The sequence below is a fragment of the Lygodium microphyllum genome, chromosome 17 (genome assembly GCF_053477565.2).
Source record: "Lygodium microphyllum isolate KBCC chromosome 17, Lygodium_microphyllum_v1.1.10, whole genome shotgun sequence".
Taxonomy (NCBI): Eukaryota; Viridiplantae; Streptophyta; class Polypodiopsida; order Schizaeales; family Lygodiaceae; genus Lygodium; species Lygodium microphyllum.
In genome coordinates, this window is record NC_141151.1 from 61,830,056 (window position 1) to 61,855,647 (window position 25,592).

At 41.0% G+C, this 25,592-nt stretch overlaps 1 protein-coding gene across 3 annotated transcripts in view; it reads right to left on the bottom strand.

Annotated features, from left to right (window-relative positions):
* Positions 1–4,112: 4,112 nt before the first annotated feature.
* The window catches only part of ALKBH2 (oxidoreductase, 2OG-Fe(II) oxygenase family protein), a 36,367-nt gene continuing 14,887 nt past the window's right edge, over positions 4,113–25,592 (bottom strand). The window contains exons 1-3 of one of the 3 annotated variants that reach the window (XM_087696682.1): positions 5,434–5,597; positions 5,226–5,342; positions 4,113–5,127 (exon numbers count right to left, since the gene is read on the bottom strand). In XM_087696682.1, coding sequence (XP_087552808.1) covers positions 4,615–5,127; positions 5,226–5,342; positions 5,434–5,445 — 642 coding nt within the window. In that variant the 5' untranslated portion in view covers positions 5,446–5,597 and the 3' untranslated portion in view covers positions 4,113–4,614. Of the gene's footprint in view, positions 5,128–5,225; positions 5,343–5,425; positions 5,625–25,592 lie in introns of those variants that run through there. The other 2 variants (XM_087696681.1, XM_087696680.1) reach the window with 2 other exon arrangements.

Sequence of the window (25,592 nt, forward strand, 5' to 3'; positions counted from 1 at the left end):
GGTGTATTCTATTGTGTCTTTGCGGTATTTTGATTAATTCTATGAAGTAAAGAACATAATTGTTGAGAGAGAGACAGAGAGAATGGTTGGAGCAACAGAGAAGAGCTGTATGCTCTCATCTCTACTTTTTCATATTATTCCATAACACATATATCAAAGTGAATACAACACTCTAAGGTCTACAGACCATTCACACATAGCCTAAAGTACCCGACTTATTTAATGTCCCACACTTGCTAATACAGCTGGATATAGCTAAGACTGTATGAGCATCCTGCCCAATCTACATCCGTGTATCCAACTAGTGTCCAAGGCCCATACATCTTGATCTTGACCTTCAAGCTTAATGCTCTTGCATTTAATCAGTCTAATTTGATATTTCTACATCAAAACCTACCAAATTTGGGTCTTCCAATAGCCATAATTACTATCATCCAACTTTTCAATATTAAAGATGGCATTGTCATTTGAATGACTAGCCATACTATAGGAAAAAGAGGCACATTACTACAGACCAAACAGTCCGATGTAATACATGCAAAAAGCCCTAAAACCACTACCAAAACAAGCTGGAAACAAGAGGTAAGAACAAATAATATATTGTCCACAAACTAGAACCAAAATAGCATCAAATGGAGGGGACTGCTCTCAGAAATAATACAAGAATCTACAATTATAGTATGCTAAAAATGAGGACATTAGTAAGAAATCAATGCAAACAGGGGCAATCACTGATACAAAACAACCTACAGCTCAGAAGCAAAAGTTGAAGTAGCTCAAGCTCAACTGCAAATAAAATCCAAAGCTCAATGTAACATTCAAGTATCAAGAAAGTGGCTCCCACTGGAACAAAAGTCAAATGCCACACGTGAGCAAACAAAGCTCGAATCCTCATGTGAGTGGCATCCAAGCATCCAAAATACATCAAGTACATAGCTAGGAGCATAATACCAAATAAAGCTTCAAGCCCATAAGGTCATAGATCTCTGAAGCATCCAATGAAGTAATTGACAACCAATGTCAAATGTCATAAGCTCAAATGCATTCAGTAGCATAACCAAACATAGAGCTTCAATGTCATGCACCAATACATCTGATAGAATGCCCAAATAGCATGAAAGAGCATTAGGCATAGACTGTCCCTACTAAAAGATTGATATCCATTGTATGTAGTACAAGAAGTAAAATGGCAATCAAGACTGAGCAAAAGTGAGCTCAATTGAAACCCAAACCATTCTGGGAGCATGGCCAAGCATGTGGCATCAAAACGATAGACATCAATGTATCATTCCAAGTAGTCGATAAGCATCAACAAGTGTTTTCTGGCCAGGCCAAGAGTCAAGACCCCTAAAAGAACAATATCAATTAACCATAGCTTTCAAACAAACATTGTATGTAAAACTATATGGAAGGGTTGTGCATGGCTCAACAGGTGATTAGTAAGGACTAATGCAAGAAAACTTGTGTTGCATGTGTTGGGGATGAAACCTCATTGCCATCCCTTTCACCGTATCCAATGAAATACCTTGCTTGTGTCATTTGCATCATACATTTAGCCAACTCAACCTTTTTACCTTATTTGCATCATCAATGCCATAGAGAAGGTTGTCGAGTATAGGTGTTTTAAGGACCACCCAATTCCCATGCCCTACAAGTTGTGATGCGAGTAACATTTCAAACCAAGGTGGTCATTTCTCATAAAATGTCAAAGCCAAGTATAGAGGTACTAGTGATAGGGAATACAGTGTGGACCTATCATCATTAGAGTAGTGAGAATCTTTAGATAACAAATAAAGGTTAAGCATGGCCATTAGTGAAAACGTATGGGAGTACTTCTAGCCAAATGCCAAAGACAAGTATACAGTTGCTTAGCAATAGGAGTTACATATTGGGCATGCCATCGTTAGTGTAGTCAAGGGATCTTTGATAGGAGACCAAAGTTAGCCTTGCCTTTAGCAAAAACATTAGTCCTTTGGGACCATATGGGCAGCATGCCTAGAGCTCCAATTACAATTATCACAACTTGCAAACCATGAGAGAACTCCTTGGCAAAAGTTTCAATCAAAGTTATTACAACTTGATAGAATACCAAAGTTAGCATTGCCCTCAGCAAAACACATTAGTCTTTCGGGACCATATGGACAACATGACTAAAGCTCGAGTCACAGGCATCATAACTTGTAAGCCCTAAGAAAATTTACCAAACTATGCACGCGTAGTACTAGCATCAATTCTCTGTAATGTAGGGGTGGAAGTTGGACTTTCAAAATTAATGCCTCCAGGGCAACACGCCCACATGCCCATGGGAGGGTGATGCATCCCCCATCTCTTAGGATACGACTAGTAGATCTACCAAGCCTGGTACATGTCCACTGCCAACTTTGGCATGAGCAGCACGTCGAATTAGCTGTCGTTAATCAATTTGCTAAATGGCGAGGGAGGAGCGTGTACAATGCATGCGGCTACAGGTTGGGAGCAAGGGCTAGCTATAGCGGTGGGCAGCAGTATCCGTCTGGCCACACAAAGTAGCATGATACTACAACGCAGAAACAATGCACCCGGCACAAGATGGGTGACAACTAGCAACTAGTGTAAGCCCAGTCGCTCATGAAATACCTCACCACCGGGTTAGCAGCTCAACTAGACATCGAGGTTCCAATATGCCATCATCAATTGGAGCAGAACATCTGCGTGCTCGTCGTCATTACCATGTGGGGCGATTGAGGAGCACGTCCCAAGCAATCACAACTGGAAGGTAGGGGTGAGCGAGCGTTGTGTATGCACCCTAGCCATTTCGGTTTATTATGATCAATGCTACCATAGTTAGTGGCTTGTGGAGCATTAACAGCAACATTGCATATTCAAAGATATACACAGCAGTAGGTGGTATACATGGGGAGTTTCAAACCACACATTGACATAGTCCCACGTCCTTTTACCACCAGGCGGCATTCAAACAAAATATTACAATTGATGAGATTCTGCAATAGTTAGCGAAAGCATGACAAAGGCAGCTATGACAAAATTGGTGCCAGTTGGAACTCAAAACTCCACACATCCAGGCCAGCGATGTGGTCTCAACCTTTACCAAGCAAAACTGAAGGAAATAGGTGGAAAGCTGATGATAGTAATGGCAGTAACAGTATCCTCCAGCCCACTAAATAGCTGGTAAAATGTCACTAGTAATTCTTATATTCAGCTGGCAAGTTTATGGTAGAAAAATGAAAGCCCTAGTAGACCATCAATGGGTTTTTCTTTCCTAGGTATCCATGCTTTGCATTTCATCAAAACCTTCTCGATGCCAAATAACATGATACAATGCAAGTAGTTTGTGTGGAGGTACAAAAGGCAAAGCTTTAGCTTAGCAACACAAGATAAGTTTTTGTACAGTAGTCGATGTTTACCAATGGCTCCGTTTATGCTCAGTCCGAGAATATTATTACAAGGGGGGGTGTCCGCACACACACATGCAGGTGGGTGTACATGCACGCACACAAAAGCCCAGTGTCAAACTATGGTTATGTGATTTGCAATCTTTTAAGTATTGGTTTCAAGGTTAAGGGTCTTCTATGCAGGTTTGCAGGTTTGTAGAGAGAGAGGGGGAGGGGGAGGGGAAAAAAGAGAGAACTAAATTGTAGCACTAAAAGAAGCATGGTTTGGTGCACAAAATATAGTGATGTGACAAACTCAATACTCGATTGTTTTTGTTTGTAATACAATATCATAAATATAGGCCAAGCTTGAGCTACCCCCAGGGCTTGTGACTGAAGACCTTAAATGCACCCACACTCTTTACCAATTGGTTTACACACTGCTGGTTTCTCTCAAATGTTCAGGCAATTGCTTTTTACTTTATTTATTGAAGATATTTCATTTTCTGCCCAAGACCTATGTTTATAAGCATAAACATTCCTTGCCACATGAAAGTTTTTCAGCATCAAACTTCTCCACCACAATTTCATGAAACATTCCTTGAATATGCCACACATGAAAGTTTTTCAGCATCAAACTTCTCCACCACAATTTCATGAAACATTAAACACGATTATCAGAGCTGCAGATAAATTGATCGGTAGAATGCAAATGACTATGATAGCCAACACAGTGCACAATTCAAAAGTGTTCCTCTTCCTTCAATGAGTGGTTTGCAGTGCAACACTCCAAATATGTTAATATGTAGTCCTCTTCCTCCAAGAAGCGGTTTGCAGTGTAATACTCCAAATATGTTGACGTGTTGCAGAAGCCTTGTAGCTGATCAGTTTGTGCGCTTATTCACTTGTGAAGAAGGATGGATGTCTTGCATGTTGCTCTGAGAAGAAAAGTACACCTAAAGATCTCCATGACAAAGTACAATCTCTATTCATACGTACCCTACAGATAAGATGTGTACTCAGAAAACATTTTGTAAGAACAGTACATGATGTGCTCATCAACAAATAAATCGTTTAAATTCTACTAAATCTCGTGTGCAAACTTTACAACCAATATGCAGGCATGTCACGCATGATTTCTGCCAAACAGTCCTATTGGCCAGAAGCAGGCGGCTTAAGCCAGCCACAATCGCTGCCATGGAGCTCACTATGTCATAGATTGAGATCCATTCACTCATGTCCTTCACCTTCCACAAATGATATGCCGAAATGTGAGATTGATGCGCAATCCATGAATCTTTTTACGCTTGGGAACTGAGTGCTCCCAATCACGCTGAGTGTAGCCCCTCATTACAAGCAGAGAGCCATTCTTCAAGTTGAAAGAATGCAAATCATTCACTGATTTCTCTGCAACCCTACTGGTGCACCGCTTCCTCTTTGATTCATTTGGACAGAGCTGGGCTTTGTTCATCAGCACATCTAAAGCATTTACAGTCTCTTTGCTACTCTGGGGGCATGTAGTCTGTGTCGGTTTTGCACCGGACATGTGTTCCTGCGCATCATTCAGGACTGCTTTATTGCATCTTTTTCTTCTTAACAAAAATTCTCTCTCTACTCCTAATGTCACTGAAGCAATGGTTGGAGCTGAACCATAAACCTTCTCATCATCGGAGTGCCATGCAGCATAATCATTGCCATTAGCATACCTATTGATCAAGACACTGTTAAAACTGCATCCAGGTAATACATTATGCACCTGAAAATTGAGGAAGTTTGCTATCAGCCGAGAGTTTAATGATGTTACATTTGTAGGCATCAATAATGGATAAGAAATCACAATGTGTTTGAACCTACAGCATCTGCAATGGATTTCAAAGCTGGAAAGTCATCCCACTTGTAAACAATAGGCTGATAACCACTGTATTTATACATTGGCAGCCCTTCATCCGCCACATAGCATGTTTCCCTTGGCTGCATAATATAAGATCATCAGCATTTTGTATCTAAAACCATTTCCTGAACTCAAAAATGTGAATGAAACTTTAAGTGCTAACTTGTTCACATTTTCGCCCATAAATACTTAAAGTTGGCCGGACCCACGGGATCTCCTTGTCTAATTTTTCCAAGTATGTACATGCTTCTTTTACACCCAGGAACTTCTCAAAGTAAAGCAGGTCTGACCCATTACCAAGATCAAAATGTTTCCCAGATGGTAAAGCCATCATATCCCGCTGCCTGTGGAAAGACTTATTGCTTTTAGCATAAGACATGTGTAAGTACTCACTTGAAAACAGTAAAAATCTCAAGTTGCACAGTTTTTCAAGAATCTTAAACTCAAATGACACCCTGAATTCATCTGACTTTCTTTGTTGCTCTTGATATGATCTTGAGTAAAAACTAGGGCCAAAAAATGCAGCTCATGCACCCCAAAACAACATGGAAATATATAACCTGCCTACACATACACAATCAGGATCAGCTGTAACTCACAGCAGATCATATATTTTTGCATTTCACTTCAACCTTTGACTTATACTTGCAAGAGAATTTAATTTTCCCAGGAAAATAACTCTCATCTAAGATTCAAAGTGGCAGTGGTTTACCAGCATGATATCACAACAAATCAAACACATGCAAGGTGGTTGCCCCCTATTTAACAGGAGCAACCAGATAGTGACCCACTCATCCCACCAGCAGACCTGACCAGTCTGCTTTCTGGCTGGACTGGACTGCCCACCTATGCCACATCGCACTTGTCTGCTGCCTATGCTGCCCACCTATCACCTGGCTGCCTGCCTGGGGCTGCCTTGGCATGGGCCTGCCACTCCCCAGCTGCAAATCTGGCTCACCGCTTGGTTGTCACTTGCATCATGCAACCATCCCCTTGTCCAACCCTTCAGCACAATGGTATTTAGCTATGCCATAGTGATGTTTGTTACTCTCCCCCCTCCAAGATTGACTACTGTTTCTGCTCTCTGCTCGGTTCAAGTCATAGAAACATGGGACGGGGACGGCCAAAACCAGGGAACGGGCAGGATGTGTCTGAGTATTTCTTTAGAATTGCGAGACAATGTTAACAAATATTGAGAGCTGCTATGATTCTTCTCTATTTTCAAGAGCTGATACGATCAACATCGACATTAGGTTCTCTTTGAGGCACCTTGGTGGTGGCTTGCGCACCCACTCCTTGGATATCCATGGTTCTACTATGGTGATCCTTGTTATATGTACTATGATGGGACATTATCACTGTATATTGTATTGTATCATATCACCCATGATCTAAGAGAGGGTGTTAGCAAATATGTCAGTTCATGGCTGAGTCTGAACATGTAATTCAGTGGGCTAGGGCACCAAGGTATTATCCTGATTATTTAGACATTTTTCTTGTTTTATGATGATCATTTTAGCATTTATTGCTGGCCGACCTGACATGATTTATAGCATTATTTTTGCCTATTTATTCAAGCTTCTCCTCCACGTTCATTATTATAATCATTCATCACTTGATTGGTTCTGGTGGAGGAAGAGGAGCAAGTGTCAATGCCTTCACAGCCGGTGACTCACATTGATTCTGTATTGTCTCATATCTTGGTATATGGATTCCATTTCCCGAGTATCTCTTTGCTTCTGATTTCCTTGTCCAGTGTTCTTTTCTTTTGCAATGTTTCTCTTTCTCTTTTCTTTCTCTCTTGTATACAACAATCTATTACAGCAATTTTCCGCACTCTTCCATCACTGCATCCACTTCTAACAATAGAAAGGAATCAACTTTGAGGAGACTTTTTCCCCTACCTCTCGCATTACTACCATTAAGAGTATTATTGCCCTTGCTGCCTACTTTCATTGGGAGGTGCATGAGGGAGGTGCATGAACCGGACATCAAGATAGCATTTCTCCATGGATGTCTCACTGAAGAGGTATATGTTTCTCAGCCTCCAAGATTTGCAATTGAAGGCTTTGAGCACAAAGTCTATCGTCTCAAGAAGGCTTTGTATGGTTTAAAGGAAGCTCCACGGGCTCGATATGCCCACATACATTCTCATCTATTACATCTTAGATTTCAAAATAGCCCTACCGAGGCTACTCTTTACATTTGACATCAAGGATCTAATTTTATTATTCTTGTGCTTTATGTTGATGGCACGCTTGTCACTGAACCAATGCTAGTCAAATTGCAGCATTTAAAGCTGATTTACAACGAACATTTGCCATGACAGATCTTGGTCTACTTCACTATTATTTGGGTATTCCAATTTGCCACCATTGAGGGGGGCATCATTATGACACAATCCAAGTACATTGGATAGCTTCTTCAAGACTTTCAGATTGAGGATTGCAAGCCCGTGTATACTCCCTTGGAGCCTAGTTTCAAATTTACTTCTGATGATGATAGCGGATCCTTTGGTACTACTTTATATCAATAGACTATTGGATGCTTTATTTATCTATGTCACACAAGACCCAGTCTTCAATTTGTTGTCTCCCAATTGAGCAGATTTATACACAGCTCTTTAGTACTTCATTGGTAGGCAGTGAAGCGTGTCTTCCAATATCTTAAAGGCACCTAGGATCTTGGCCTTTTCTACAAGGATGATTCTTCACTCTCTTTGTATGGATATCTGACAGTGATTGGGCTAAATGTTCAAATTCTAATGTCTCTCACAATGGCAACAACTTCTTCTTAGGTACATCTTTTGTTTCTTGGTTCAACAAGAAACAAACTATAGTTGCTACTTCCAGTTGTGAAGCTGAATATAGAGCAGCATTCACAACCACAGTGGAGTGTGTTTGGCTCCACAAGTTAGTTGCATATCTTCATATGCACCAGACAGCTCCAACACTTATATTTACACTGACAACCAGAGTGCTTTGGCCATTGTGCAGAAACGAGCGTTCCATGCCCACACAAAGCATATAGAAGTTCATTACTACTATGTTCGTGTGAGCGAAAGTCGGTTGGAGAAATAAAGTTGTCTTGCATACCCACTAAAGATAACTTGGCAAATCTTTTCACAAAGGCTCTTCCTCGACCAAAGTTCCAAGCTTTTCAACAAGCCTTGAACTTGATTCCATTTGTTCCATGATTTGTCATAATCTATACTATCATAGGTTGCTATATCCTCTTAGATGAAATTGTGCAACCATGACCCTATATTTCTTTTTATTTTCTAGGATTCTTTCATTTTTCCTAGATTATTCTGTCCATTTCATGGAGGGGATTTGTAGGCCATCTCATGGGCTATGCATTGATGCCCTTTAATCCATGATTGGGGCTTGCTAGACATTTGAATTGTCATTAAATGCAATTGTTGCCCCTAGTGTCCTGTGCACTAAGTGACACTAGGGTTAGGGTTTATTTTAGGGTTTCCTATAATAGTTAAACCGTTAAGATTTCATTTTATTTTAAATAGACACTTTGTGCCTCATTAGCATATAAGTGGGGCATTATTTAGTGTGCTCACCTTGAGCATTATACTCTCTCTCGCTCATTAATGCATTGCTTCTCATTCATTATTGAGTATTGTTGTGCATCAATTAATTCTTCATTCACATTCATTTTCCATTAAATTAACTGCACAATTGCTCCACGCCTAGGTCGACAAGTACGTTCATTGAAGAGTCGACTTTCTCACTTCATCCCTGAGGATATTACTAAGGGCAACAATAATGCATAAAGGGGGGAAGTGTTATGTTCCTAGACATCCAGACCGGCGCTAGTAGCATTGGTCACGGCGGTTATAAAATGACTTTGTGCGAATGCACTAAGGACACTTCGGGGTTAGGGCAACTAAGTCCTATTCATATCAAGACCCTATTGCACACATTCATTATGTGATCACCACTCTTGGACTCTTGGCCCATTAGCTAATGCTTCCGTACACTCGGATGGTGTGGGTTGGTAGTATGGAACACCAACCCTCAGGATGCAATCGTGACCCAGAGTGCTGCTAGCTACCCAACTCGAAGGGTGAGCCCTTTGGCTCTATGGCTAGGAGGTGAGTCTGATGTCCAGTACCTTTTATTATAAGTTTGGCTCACGTAGTGAGTTATGTGTAGGTTGAATCCTAGGGGACATTTCACTACTGGTCATTTGTGATAGTCCAAAGCATTGAAATTTGTAGAGAGGTCAACCTATCTAGATGTAGTATGAATTCAAGCAAGACAATTTAAAGAAACACTGCAAGGAACACCAGTTTTGGGGTCAATCAAGTGATGATTGTCCAAGATTTTGTAGAATTTCAGACTTGTGAGTTTATTTACTTATTGTAATTAGTGTTAACCTAATTCATCTACCACCCTATACAAGAAGGAAGACTAGTTTCATGGATCCATTGCTAGGATACGTCAACTTACTTAAGTAGGTGGACTCGAAGCACTTACTGTTAGCCTGCTCTTTATCATTCTCAGTCTGTCATCTCCTGGTTGTGAGCTCCTGTCAGAGTCTGACAGGAGACAGAGGAGCTCTGTCAGTCCTTTAGTGGCTGTTTTCATCAGTCCACAGCCTGGGGGAGTCACACAGCCCATACTAGGCTGTTATTGTGCAGTCGGCCCAGTTTTCTGGGCAGGTCGGCCAGATCTGGCCAAAGTCGGCCAGATCTGGCTGGTCGGCCAAATCTGGCCAGGTCGGCCAGATTTGGCAGGTCGGCCAGTTTACTGGCCTGGGGGCTATACATAGCAGCCCCCCCAGTCATTCCAGCATTGTATTCTGCAGGTTCAGCACTGTCTCCGTCATCTCCGTCTCCGGCATTGGTGCTGCCATTGCTTCCAGTCTGTTCTGGTGCCCTCACTGACGCTCCGGGCTGCGTGCAGGGACTGCTCTGTCCATTTCAGTGTATTCAGCATTCATCTCAGTCAGTGCAGACTTTCTTCCTTCATTCCCTACTTTCTCTCTCCTCTCCTCTGTGTTCGTGTTCTTCTTCCGTTGCGCACTCTCACACTTACATGCAAGCAAATGAATTTGAATTTTGCTAAAATTTTGATCAGCTAGGTGCAAATCAACAAACATGTCATCATGCACTAGTGAAATGGCTTTGAGTCATGATGACGCTTCATAATTTGAAGGTCCACAAAGCACTGGGGAAAATCCAATGCCTAATCTTGGAGCAAGTACACAACATGGGCACCATGCTGACAATGAGGCTTTCAAAATTCACCATGAACTGGGTCCCTCAAGGCCTCAAAATGCTCGTGATCAGCAAAAAGAAAAGGAATATGATCAATTTAAGCCATAGTTGAGGACAACAGCTGATCTCTTTCACAGTTGGCAAAGAATCCTTGATTTTATGCAATTCTTAAAATGCTCCTTCAAAGGACAGCAAAGGCAAGAAGAAGAAAACATCTTCTAGAGCTTCGTGACAACAAGAGGTTCCGAAGAATAGCAACCATAGCCACAAGATGCACGCAATGTTGGTAATGACCAAAAGCAAATGATGTCGATGGGGCAAGTACTAGAAATGCAAGGCCAACTTAGTAGTGCCAATCCAATGAGGTTTGGACAGCAAGCCATGCACGCTAATGTGAGACACTCAAGATACCTTCGAGGTGAATCTATTTTTCATGCAATGACTGGTCAAGGGTCGTCTATGGGTATGTATTATTACGAATCGTGTGGTGAGGGGACTTGCTTGAGTTACTACGCCAAACACACACTTTACACATAAGAGGAAGCTCACTTAAGAACACAAGAAGAGAGATGAAGGCCAAAACGTTGCTTGCTAGTTTTTTATTCTTCTTCCACACACAATACAATGTACACAAAGTATAGATAAGATACAATAAAAAGGAAAGTGGCTTAGTAAGTCAAACAATGCATAACTAACGATACTAATCAACTGGCGCTATAACTATGCCAACTGTAGGTATGTGCAACAAATTGAATATAATGAGTGATAAGCCAATGGCCATGTGAGGATCATAATGGTCATTGATGTGCTAAGTGTAGACATGCGGACCCATCTAGCCAAGTGACCCATCTAGCCAAGTGATCCATCATCAATGTCCGCACGTGTTGAGCTTGCCATCTCAACACGTCCCCTCAAGCTCAATTGTATCTCTACAACTCCAAGTAAGCTTCGAAACTTTCGAAGCTTCTCTACATCCAATACCTTTGTGAAAATGTTAGCTATTTGATCCTGTGTACTGACATATACTAAGTCAATCTCTTGCAAGTACCTTCTCTCTCACAAAGTGATAATGTACCTCAATATGTTTCGTCCTAGCATGGAACACCAGGTTCCTAGCTAGTTGTATGTTTCTCATATTATCACAGTGAATGACAACTGGACCATCTTCCTACACATCCAAATCACCCAATAACTTTTGCAACCATACCACCTCACATGCTACCATAGCAGCACCTCTATACTCAACTTTTGTATGCAATAAAGCAACTGTAGATTACTTTTGGCTGCTCCATGTAATTGTTGCACTACCAGGGGAAAACATGAATCCGTTGGTAGATCTTTTGTCAGGCATGCTACCAACCCAATCTGCACCTGTGTATCCAAGCACTTGTATATACTTACCTGTCTCATAAAAAAGTCCATAATGCAAAGTGGACTTCACATACCTCAATATGTGTCTTAACTGCATCCAAGTGAGGCTTTCTAGACATCTCCATAAACTGATTGATAATGCCAACAACATAGCTGAAGTCTAGCCTTGTAATAATCATGTAAATCAAACTTTCTACTATCATCTTGAATGTAGTAGAGTCTTCTATCTCATCCCCAACATTAGCACTCAACTTTACATTTTGCTCCAATGGCACTAAAAGAGGCTTACATGATGTCATACCATTCTTCGATAGCATATCCAAGTCATACTACCCTTGGGATAGCCATATACCATCGTCACATTTGATCACCTTAATACCAAGAAAGTATCTTAGCTCAACGAAATCCTTCATCTCAAACTACCCTTGGGGCAGCCATATACCATCGTCACATTTGATCATCTTAATACCAAGAAAGTATCTTAGCTCAATGAAATCCTTCATCTCAAACTTCTTTTTCAAAAAGTCAACTTCAACAATCCCACTATCACTGTCACTTGTAATAATCAAGTCATCCACATAGATAACTATGATAACCAAGCCTACATCTCTCTCTCACATAAAGTGAGTAGTCACTATCAGAAACATAAAAGCCAATGTTGACAAGATACTCTCCGATCTTGTTAGACCATACTCTAGGTACTTGCTTCAATCCATAGAGCGCTTTCTGTAACTTACACACATATGTGAGATGCTCTAAATCCTCCTAACCTATTGGCTGCTCCATATACACCTCTTCTTGCAATTCACCATACAAGAAGGCATTCTTGACATCCATTTACTGTAAACTCCAACCTTTGGTTGCTACCAAAGCAATCACACATCTAACAATTGTTATTTTAGCAACTGGACTGAATGTCTCTTCATAATCTATACCATAGATCTGAGCATAGCCTTTTACAACCACTCTAGCCTTATACATGCTTACAAAACCATTTGCATTATGCTTGATTTTGTAAACCCACTTACAATCAATAGCTTTCTTGCCCTTAGATAATGGTACTAGATCCTGAATCTTATTGGCTTCTAATGCAGCCATCCTCATCCATTGCTACATCCCAATGAGTATGACCAACAGCATCCTCAAAGCAAGTGGGTTCAGCATCCTTGATCACCTTTACCATATAAACATAATGGTGAGTTACATAACCTTTAAAACCAAATCTTTTAGCAAGGTATCAAACCCTGCTAGACCTACGTACCATTGGATCAGTTAATGAAGCATTTACATTACCATGTACTCTCTGTACACCTAGTGTCTTGATTGAAGGAATACCAAGCTCATCATCCAAACTCTCAAAACTACTAGAATCTCCATCAAATCCCAAATGACTAGTATATCCATCATTACCATCCAACACTTTTTTCTTTCCTTTAACTTTACTTACCACACTTGTAGATTCACCTACGATCTTTGCTCACTCTGAACTCACTTGTAACAAGGTTATAACAACGATACTCTTTCTGCTATAAAAAGTATCCAATAAAAATACATTTTTTTAGCCTTTGGATCAAGCTTCTTTTGCAGCTCATCTAGCACATAAACATATGCAATATAGCCAAACACTTTAAAGTGTAACATATCAAGCTTCTTGCCTATAAAGCATTCTTCCGGGATCATCCCATAAACTACAACTCTGAGAGTTCTGTTCATAACATAGACAGGAGTATGAACAACTTCAAAGCAAAAATATTTTGACATATTCTTTTCAGTCATCAATGCCCGTGCAACTTCTGCAATACGCCTATTTTTTCTTTCTGCAACTCCACTTTGTTGTGGGATATACCTGTAAGTAAACTATCTCTTTATTTCATAATACCTCAAGAAGTCACTAAACTCATTAGAGAGGTACTCTGTCCCTCCACCTAATCTCAAGCACTTTAACTTTCAAGCATGTTTCTGTTTCAACAGTAACCTTGAAAGTTTTGAAGTACTCAAATATATTACTCTTTTTTCTTCATGAAATATACCCACAACCTCCTTGAATAATCAATAAACGTAACAAAATATTTCCTGCCACCAAGAGATATGTTCTATGTAGACCTCTAAACATCTATACGTATAATATCAAGTATGTTTCTACTCACATCTCTGTCATGTGAAAAAAGTTGTCTTGTCTGCTTACCAAACTGACGTACTTCACGCACTTTATAAAATTTTGCAACTCTAAAAGCAAGCAATCCTTTGGACTACATTAGTTTCAACCTTTGCACATTTACATGTCCAATATGTTTATGCCATATTTCAATGTCTACAACCACTCCTTTTCCTTTAGCATACATAGCAACATTCATAGCAAAAATTCCAACATCTAAAGTGAACATGCAGCCAACTCTACTTCCTTCGTGACCAACCTACACTTATCATCAAAGTTTTTTACTAAACAGCTTTTTGCATTAAATTAAACCTGCAATCCTTGCTCTACCATTTAGCCAACAGACACTAAATTCTTTGTGATTGATGGCACATATAATACATCTGACAAACTCTTTGTTTGGCCGTCATGCAAGGACAATGGAATCTTTCCAATGTATAAAATTGGGTGACACGAATCATCAACCGTCTACACATAACCTAGATTTGAGTAAATCATGTATCTCTCCAAACCATTCAGCATGACTAGTCATATAATTAGATGCACCTAAATCGGCATACTATACATCATCATGTGTCTCCTTTCCTATAACAGCATTCATCATATTTGTATAACAAGCAGATGCTCATTTTTATCTTCATTCTATCATGAAGTCGATATATAGTTTCTTTGTTGCAATTTACCACCACGCATATCATCCTTCTTAGCATAACAATGGGCTGCAATATGACCTGTTTTGCCACAACAATAGCACATAATACCAAAATTTCCAAAACCTCTATTTTGCCATTCACCTCTTTGTCTAGAGTTTCCCCTTTCTCTAAAGTTTCCACAACCTCCTGAAACTTGCATTTCACCGAATTGTTGATTTAACATGTTTTAATGGTTATTACCAACACGTCCCATACCACAGCCTCTTACAGAGAATCTGCCACATCCCCTTCTTGAACTTGAGTAGAATGCTTGGACTTGTTCACCACTTCTTTCAAATGATTCACCCTGCATATTAATCACTAAATAGATGAAACCGAATCATCATCATCAAGCATTGCATCAATCACTGCCAAAGCATTTGCAATGCTTCTTATCTTCAAAACATACTCATTGACAAACATTTCTCCTTTCTTTAAAGTATTCAACTCTTACTTAAGTTGAATCTTTCGTACCTTTGTATTTATTAAAAACATGTTCTCAAAATTTGTCCAGGCTTTATGTGAGGTTTTTACATTTCCAATATGCCCCAACATAGTATTATAAATGATTACAAATAGCCAATACATCACCTTTTTGTCCTTTACATTCCATTCTTTCCACGCATTTAATTCATCTGCAGTCACAGGGTTACTCAACTCTGGCTCCTTTTCTTCACCTAAAACGAACACATCAAGGTCTTTTTCAATAGGAAAGTTCATTACACGGAACTTCCATGATGGGTAATTATTCTTGTCCACTTTCTCAATGATGGGATTTCCATTGTTCTCTGTCATTATCACAAAAAGGATACAATATAGCAAGCAAGTCTTTTGTAATCTTCCACAAGAAGTGTACAGCAATACACCAAGCTGTCTTTTTCACTGATTGCTGAACAGTACATGTAATCTGCAATCTGTTTGTGGATAAAACTTATGTTTGCTTCTTGGAATATTATCTCAGACTTATATATTTGAAATCTGTAACCTGTGCACCCACTATTGATTGACACAGTCAAAATCTCAGTATACCTTGAAATTATTCTTTGCAACCTTGCGGGTCTAAAACAGAGCCCGAAACATCCTCAAATAGCCAAAATAGCAATGCAAAAGCCGAGCTTTTGTTAAATATACAGTGCTCTTCTTGCACACCAAATCTCAAAGCAATCTGAGATTTTCGCTCTGCCTTGCTTCCAGTGCCTTCACAAGCACTATCCAAGAGAAAGAGTGGAAGAATGAGAAAGCTTCTTACCCATTGCTTGCTTGCTCGAATCCTTGCTTCTTCTCCTTCATTTCAAACTTCAAACCCAACTTCTCTCAATGGCGTCGCTCTAATACCATGTCACAAATCGCGTGGTGAGGAGATTTACTTGAGTTGTTGTACCGAACACACACTTTACACACAAGAGGAAGCTCACTTAAGAACACAATAAGAGAGATGGAAGCCTTCTTACTAGTTTTTTATTCTTCTTCTTTCACACACAATACAATATACACAAAGTATAGATAAGATACAACATAAAGGAAAGTGGCCTAGTAAGTTAAACAATGCATAACTGACTATACTAATCCACTAGCGCTATAACTATGCCAACTGTAGGCAGGTGCAACAAACTAAATACAATAAGTGATAAGTTAATGGCCATGTGAGGATCATAATGACCACTGATGTGCTAAGTATAGACATGCGGACCTATCTAGCCAGGCGGTCCAACTTCAATATATGCAGGTGTTGAGCTTGCCATCTCAACATGTATGGCCTCTATTCTTATGGTATGCAACAAGCAAAGCATGGAATGCAAGGCCTAGTGTATCCAGATATGGCAAGTGCAATGCAAAATTTTGTATATAGCAATGTTGGCATGATGCATGGGGCACAAAGTGGCATATTTGCTAATGCATTTACTAAACCTTGTGTGTTTGGGACTCATGAAATGAATGTTGGTCGTGCAAATGCTTCGTATAGTGATGGTCATGAACGAGATACAACTAATGTATCATTTTTTGCAACAATGTAAAAGTTTCAAGGATCTATGTGATCCAAAGAAACAAAGGCCTAAAACCTAGTGGAGGTTTTGAGACAAGTTAAGAGAGAAAGTTTCCATGTGCTAATTTCAAGATTGTTTCACCTATGAATGGATGCAAATTGATGGAGAAGGGTGACCTGGTAAATTATCCTCAATGATGCATTTTTACCTTGATGTATTTCAATTAGAGAAAAGCAAAGCATAGAGGGTCTAGAGTATTGGTGATCTCAAGAGAGAGATTGCACCTCCACTCCCCTATAGTGACCAATAATTCAATCATGTAGTGGACCTTGAATATATTGAATTTGCATTTAGGATATTGTATACTGATAATATTTCTACCATTGGTATCACTATTCAATATAGTAGTCACTATGACTTGGTAAATAGATGTGTATGGTTTGCACCTAGGCTCTAAAACTATGTATTTGCAAGATTGCTAATATGTATGGAGTCCATGAACTGTACATTTGGAAAATATATATCAGACACATAGATGGTACGCAATTTACATTTACAAGCGATACAAGAGAAGCACATTTGCATAAGTTACATGTGGTTTTTAGCTTATATATGTTTTACATAAATATTTTTGGCATGTGGATGCATCCCTTTTGGTTCTAACAATGGTTATGATTCATATGTGTGGATCACAACTGGTTTAAGTGACTAGAATTTCAAACATACAAAGGGCATGAGCATGGTTAAACAATGGATGTACATGTTTAACTATAATATCGATACGGATTTCTAGTGGCAAATGGTGACTTTGTCACTACTAGTGCAATCAACAATGCTTGCAAGGATTGAAGGGCTTGTCATGAGGACGTGAATTTTTAACTTAATGTGAGATACTTAAGTTGTAACACTTCAATTATGTACGTAAAAGGCGCACATATGAGATTAAGTTAAAGGTGTCATGGTGACAAACAATCCTAGCCTTTATAGTGGGAAACCTTGGTAGAAGAAGTTGTGGACCAATGGGATACCTAAGATAGATCTTGGTCAAGGACATTGAACTTCCCCTTGGAAATAAGTCATGACTTTTGGTATCATGGGGGTCTCTTTTTTTTTTTTCGTAAAAGGATCATGGGGGTCTCTCTCTCTCTCTCTCTCTCTCTCTCTCTCTCTCTCTCTCTCTCTCTCCAAGAATATTGGTAAACCAAAATATTTAGAAAAGAAAATACAAAATCAAACCTTTACCCTAAATCTAATTCTAATCCTATAAATATGTACATGAAGCATCAATCCAACTCACCTCACACCTTAAGCCTCAAGCCTCAAGCCTTTCAATTTCAACTTCAAGCCACTTCAAGTCAATAGCCAACTTAAGCCTCAAGCACACTTCTCACTCTCACATCTTGCATTTCAACCTGAAGTCTCAAGCAAGCTTACTCACCCTCAACTTCAGCCTTAAGCACACTTCCAAATCAGCTTAAGGCTAAAGCATATTTCAATTCACCTTAGGCCGCAAACATTCTAACATCTCCCTTCACACACGCACACATGCGCGCGCACTCACTCTCTCTCTCTCTCTCTCTCTCTCTCTCTCTCTCTCTCTCTCTCTTTGCCCTCCCACCCCCGCCCCCATCCTCTACCCTCCCACCCCAGCCTCCACCCTCTGACCTCCCACCCCAGCCTCTACCCTCCTGCCCCCTACCCCTGCCCTCTGATCTCCCCGCCTTCTACACCCACCTTCTCCCTCTGCCCCTACCCTCTACTAAAATGTCCCCCTAGAATCCAACCTACTCACGAGACACAACTCAAGCCAAACTCAGCGTGGGAGCCAGTAGTACTCCGAACCACATGTGACGAAGAGTGTGGAGGCACTACTAGGGTTTGCACTGAGGAAACACAAAGTGTACAACCACTACAGAGGCACGACGAGACAAACACTAACACAGAACTCAAAACTCAAACCCTAAACGCAAAACTCAAAACTCAAAACTCAAGCACAGAAACACAAACATAAACAAAAGAAGGGATAGAAAGAACACAACTCTGAAGTGAATGAATGCTATATATGAATGTAAAAGTATAACTATGCCCAAGGGTAGAGTAGTGTGTCGGAGAGTGACGTCCACCGAAGATAGATCCCAAGTGTTGTGACCACCAGTCAGAGTAACAGAGTGAGACAAATACCAAACGTTAATCACCAAAGCGTGAGGAGACTAAGGCGACTGCAGAGGATGATGCCTGATGATGTGGGCAAAGCAACAAAACATAGCAGTAGAACACCGCAATAAAACGCCATAGTAGAACACCACAATAAAACGCGACAATAAAACGCAGCAATAGAACGCCGTAGTGAAACGCTGCAATAGAAAGATACAATAAAACGCCGTAGTAGAGAAGCAAACGAGGTGATAACAGTAGTCATGAAGGCTGAATTGCCAAATGGTAGAAGACTGATGGTTGAGATCTACACACAAGGGTGAGAAACCTGTACGGAAGAGATGAGACTAAATGGGAACAACCTGTCTATTTATAGATAAGAATGGACCCTCCTAGTTTAGGGTTTCATTGAACTCTCTAAAACCACTCCCCATTTTAGGATTTTCATTAAATTAAGCTTGTTTTGGGGTAATTTAAGTGGCTAATCAGCATGGAATGCATTTCTTAGCTCGACACTCCCTCTTAGGCCCAAAACAAGGTGAGAAGAGAAGGCCAGTCCAGTTTTCCCAAAGCGTCCCACCCCAAACTAGCCAGGGCATCAGACAAAGAACGAACGATGGTTACCCAGTGCCAAGACTACAAAGACGATGGTTATCTTAGCGAGAGAGAGTCCAAGTAGTCACCCTAGAGAGGACAAGGCATCAGACAAATGATACTCGTCAACTGCCCAGTGGCCTTCCAAGCCCTACAAAGACAGATGGAACTCCAATGAACTTTGTTTTTCTTTTTTTAAGTGAGAGATGGTTGCGATTCATTGAGAAGAATGTTGGTGTGCGCGGGTAGCGGAAGCGTGAAGATTTGCAGCAGAGAAGTGAGCAGGTGAGTGAGAGTGAGTTGTTGGTATGCGCGGGTAGCGAAAGCGTAAAGATTTGCAGCATAGAAGTGAGCAGGTGAGTGAGAGTGAGTGTCAGAGAGAGTATGAGCTGATTTGGGTATACTAACAATGTGTTGGTACACAAAGAATAAAATGTATTTATACTTAGGGCCCGTAAGGGTGCATTCACATGTACAACATAACAATACACGTGTAAAATACACGGAGGTGAATAAAGGACCTTTACATCCCAACAACATCCCACTTAAAGGTCCGGAGTGAACCTTTAACCAACTCCCACTAGTCGTATGCAATGCTCATGCTAAGCCTTGCCTAGACTTTTAGTGAGAACATCTGCAGGGTTGTCCTGTGTTTTGATCTTGGTCAATGTGATGAGACCATCTTCCAGAATCTGTCTGATAAAGTGATATCGCACATCAATACGCTTTGTGCGTGAATGATACATGGCATTTTTAGCCAGATACACAGCACTCTGGCTATCACATCCCAACACTGGAGTACTCATAGACACGCTGAGATCCTCTGCGAGTCTGCTCAACCATATAGCTTCCTTAGAAGCTTCAGTAGCTGATATGTATTCAGCTTCAGTAGTACTCAGTGCTACAATGTTCTACAACCTGGAGCACCAAGAGACGGCCCCTCCAGCAACTGTAAAGACATACCCGCTAGTGGACCTGCGATTATCTAAGTCACCTGCCATGTCTGCATCACAATAACCCTGCAGATTAAGTGCACCTTGCCCATAGCAAACACATTTTCTTTGTGTACTCTTTAGATATCTAAGAATACACTTAACAGCCTCCCAATGTGGTTTGCCAGGATTTGACATAAACCTGCTGACAACTCCCACTGCATGAGCAATGTCTAGACGAGTAGCCACCATAGCATACATAAGAGAGCCACAAGTTGATGCATAAGGGACTCCCTTCATAGCATTGGCTTCCATGTCATCTTTTGGGCTGTTGGCTTTACTAAGCTTAGGGTATGGAGGTAAGGGTACTCTGAGAGGCTTAGCTTCAGCCATGTTAAATCTGTCCAGTACCTTTTCAATGTACTTTTCTTGAGATAAGAACGGCAATTTCTGCGTTCTATCCCTACGAATCCTCATGCCCAATATATGCTCTGCATTCCCCAAATCTTTCATGGAAAAAGCTGATTTCAGCTGATCTTTGAGAGCATCCAAGCTAGTCTTTCTCTTCCCAGCTAGCAATATATCATCCACATACAAAACAAGTATGATAGGGCTGCCATCTATATCCTTTTTCATATACAAACAATGATCTGCATGGCTGCGTGTAAACCCATGAGAGAGCATAAAAGTGTCAAACTTTTTGTACCACTGCCGTGGTGCTTGATTCAGCCCATATAAGCTGCGTTTTAGTTTACACACCAACTGCTCTTTTCCAGGAACTACAAAACCCTCGGGCTGTTTCATGTAGATCTCCTCATCAATGTCACCATGCAGAAAAGTTGTTTTCACATCCATTTGGTACAGCTCTAAATCCAATACAGCAGTGAGAGCAAAAAGCACACATAGTGTGGCCATCTTCATGACAGGTGAGAAGACCTCCTGGAAGTCAATCCCTTCCTTCTGTACATACCCTTTGGCAACCGATCTTGCCTTGTACTTGGGTTTCCCATCAACTGTCTTTACTTTGTAAACCCATTTTTTTGGAAGAGGCTTTCTTCCTTTAGGCAACGACACAAGATCCCAAGTATCATTAGCATACAGAAATTTAATCTCTTCCTGCATAGCTAGCTCCCACTTATTGCTGAATTTGCATGACTTGGCCTCTTTATATGTCAGAGGCTCACCCTCATCAGTAAGCATCACATAATGCAAAGAGGGGTCATACCTATGTTCAACAACTTTGCCTCATTAAACACAACATTACGGGCTGCGAACAATTTTCTTAGACTGAGGTAGCCACACTCTATAGCCAAATTCACCCTCATCACCATAGCCCATGAAAATGCCTTTGGTGGATTTCGGGTCAAGTTTATTCCTCAGCTCATTTCTAACGTGCACAAAAGCATCACAGCCAAATATTCGTAAATGATCATATGAGGCCGGTTTGCCAGACTAAACCTCCTCAAGGATGCCATTATTTAAGGACCTGTTTGGAGAGCGGTTGCAAATGTGAACCGCAGTTTTAAGTGCCTCTCCCCAAAATTCATGAGGGAGATTAGCAATGGACAGCATACACCGCACTCTCTCACATAGAGTCCTATTGTATCTTTCAGCCACACCATTTGAAGAAGGGCTGTAAGGGGCTGTAAGCTCCCTCTTTATCCCATGCAAGTCACAAAAGGACTTAAATTCATTAGATGTGAACTCACCCCCATTATCAGTTCTCAAGCATTTCAACTTTCTACCTGTCTGAGTGGTCACGAATGCATGAAAAGTTTTAAAATTTTAAAAACAGCAAACACTTCACTTTTCTTTTTCAACAAATAAACCCAAATCTTCCTAGAACAATCATCAATAAAAGAGGCAAAGTATGCAGCACCACCCAACGATTTCACAGGCATGCTACATACATCAGAATGCACTAAGTCCAAGACATTTGACTTACGGGAGACACCAGAGTAAAAGGAATTTTTCATTTGCTTTCCAAACTGACAATCATTACAAAAATCAAGTTTAGAGCCTTTTCCATCAACCCTCAAAGAGGTAAGGACATCAAGTCCTTTCAGGCTCATATGGCCTAATCTCTTATGCCATAACTCCAAATGACAGCCAATTTCAGCAACTGCAAGAAACTTGCCATTCAAGGCTTTACAGTGCAGACAATACAAAGTGCCCTTCTTGGTTCCTTTAGCAATCAGCATGGAACCCCTTTTTAATTTCCACAAACCACCACCAAACAGTGTGGTATAACCGTGCAAGTCAAGCTGTCCAACAGATAGTAAACTCTTCTTGATGCCAGGCACATATCTGACATCTTTCAACACAAGTTCTTGCCCATTATCCAAAGACAAGTGTATGGTGCCAATCCCATCAATGCTGCAAGCATGATTATTTCCAAGGTAAACCTTGCCATAACAGCCTGCATCAAAAGTAGCAAAGCACTCCAAGCATGGAGTCACATGAAAAGAGGCACCAGAGTCTACAATCCAAGTCTGAGTGACACCATCATCAACTGACAAAAGTGCATCAATCACATCAGCTTTGGTGATCTGCATATCCTGCATGTGACATACAAGGGCATCATAATCCACTGCACATAATACATCAGCCTCTGCATCCGAGAGCTCCTCTATGACAACACTGGAGGCCACATTGGCATTTTCCTTGCCTTTGTCTGCCTCAGATGCGTCTGTCTTTTCCTCTTTCTTCTTTTTGTCTCCTACATTCTTCTTTCTCTCTTGTTTCTTCTTGTAATACCTGCAATCAGGCTTCTTGTGGCCCTTCCGACCACACTGATAGCATGTAACATCACTCTTTTCTTTTCCTTTGCTCTTGCTCCTGCTTCTCTGTCCAGCATTTGCATTTTTCTTTTCAGCCCTGCCTCTAACATTATAAGCTGAGTTGCTGCCTTCTCCACTAGACTTACGTCTAATTTCTTCATTCAAGATCAAACCCCTCACACCATCATATGTGAGATTGGGGTTATTACTGAGAGAAACAACCAAAGTCTCCCAAGAGTCAGGCAATGTCATGATCAAAAAGATCGCCCTCAACTTATCATCAAAATCCAAATTAGCATCCTTGAGCTGATTTAAAATACCAGTAAATGCACTCAAGTGCTCAGCTGCAGGCTTGGACTCATCCAACCGCATATTCACCAACTTGCGCATTAAATGCACCTGATTGACAGGTGTGGTGATCTCATAGGTAGTTTTCAACTTCTCCCATATTGCATGACCAGTGTCTAAACCCTTAATGTCTGTCAAAATGTCATCAGTGACACCCATGTTTATATAAGCCACAGCCTTTTTATTGACTTTGGCCCAATCTGCCTCAGACATTTGTGTGGGTTTATCCTTCTACAAAGCATCCTCACAATCCTTTAACAATATGCCCTACATACGATCTTTCCAAAGATCAAAACCCTGACCATCAAACCGTTTGATTTCCATCAAACTCTTAATGTCAGAACTGGAAGAAGTTGCAGCCATTTTTATCACAAGTACAAGTGTAAATGACTGCAAGAGCACAAAACTAAATCAGCAAATACACTGCTATTCTTGCATAACCAGCAATAATCCTCTGCTGTTTTTATATAAACCAGCCACTGCACAGGCAAATAATGCAGAAATTTATCAAATTCTGCACAAAATCCCAAATTTCCAGGTCCAAATGTGCGCAAATGTCAGCCAAACTGACTCAGCTGAGCAAAATTACATCAATACATGAAAAGCCCCAATTTTTATTGGTCCAATGCCAAGAAATTTTACTCGGACGAGTAAAATTCCAACAAATTTGGCAAAATCCCCAATTTGATTGAGGTCAATGCGCACAATGTCTGCAATTTCTGACACAGATGCCACTGTCAAGCATAAACAACATCACATCTGGGAAAAGCCCCAAATTTCCAGGCTCAAAATTGCACAAATCTGCAAACTGTGCCTGCGCGCATGAACCGGGGCTTGTGTAAGTGTGAAAAATCACACAAAGGATCAAATAAACTGTCGTGACCTGATTTTGCAGGTCAAATCTGACTGCCGCCTGTTTGCGTGAGCTGTCGCCTGACGATTTTGACCTGCCGCCTACAAGAAAACTGTCGCCTCAGCTGTCGCTTCACTTTTGTGACCTGCCGCCTGCAGGGAAACTGTCGCCTGCACTCCTGTGAGCAGTCGCCTGGTCAGGCACGACCTGTGTGAGCTGTCGCTGGTCAGACACGACCTGTGTGAGCTGTCGCTGGTCAGACACGACCTGTCTTCGCCTGCCAGGTCAAAAATGACCTGTCGATTTCACGCGAGCGAACACTAGAGATGTCTCGCACGGACTCCGAGGAGCGCGAGCACCTTAGCCGAAGCTCTAACACCAGTTGTTGGTGTGCGCGGGTAGCGGAAGCGTGAAGATTTGCAGCAGAGAAGTGAGCAGGTGAGTGAGAGTGAGTGTCAGAGAGAGTACGAGCTGATTTGGGTGTACCAACAATGTGTTGGTACACAAAGAATAAAATGTATTTATACTTAGGGCCCGTAAGGGTGCATTCACATGTACAACATAACAATACACATGTAAAATACACGGAGGTGAATAAAGGACCTTTACATCCCAACAAAGAAGACCGGAGAATGAGAAGGATGGTTATGTCCAACCCATAACAAAACAAACAAGCTACCCATCCACTCGGGAATGTCGATAAAGAGGGAATGGCGATGAAGTAATGGTGGTGTGGTGTACAAACCACCGGTGAAAACAGCTTAGGATTCATCTACTGGTACTCTGCACAATGAGTATGCTACATGCTATGAAATGCTCATACAACAAATGCCACTTGGACAATGTTCCTCGTGGGAAAATGGTTCACTTGCCCAAGCGCCCTAGTACAAAGATGATGAAATCATTCAATGCAAAGGGTGAAGGTACAACAAGGCAAGGCCAATATCGAAGACAAGTACGAAAACCTGTAGAATACTATGAAGGGTAGGAACCCCCTCTCAACCTGGAATGGCGATGTCGAAGGAGGAAGAGCGAAATATTGGTCTTCGTGTGGTGCTGAGAACCATGATGAGAAAAAGCATCCCGACTGAAAAAGTAAGGAAGAAGTCGCCACCATGATCGCATCAAGAGAGATGATGTACCATCCTGGGGAAGCCTCCATACTGGTAGAACAACAAAACTCCTAGAAAAATAAAACCATGAATGGAACGGTGTGCATCCCATGTCTCC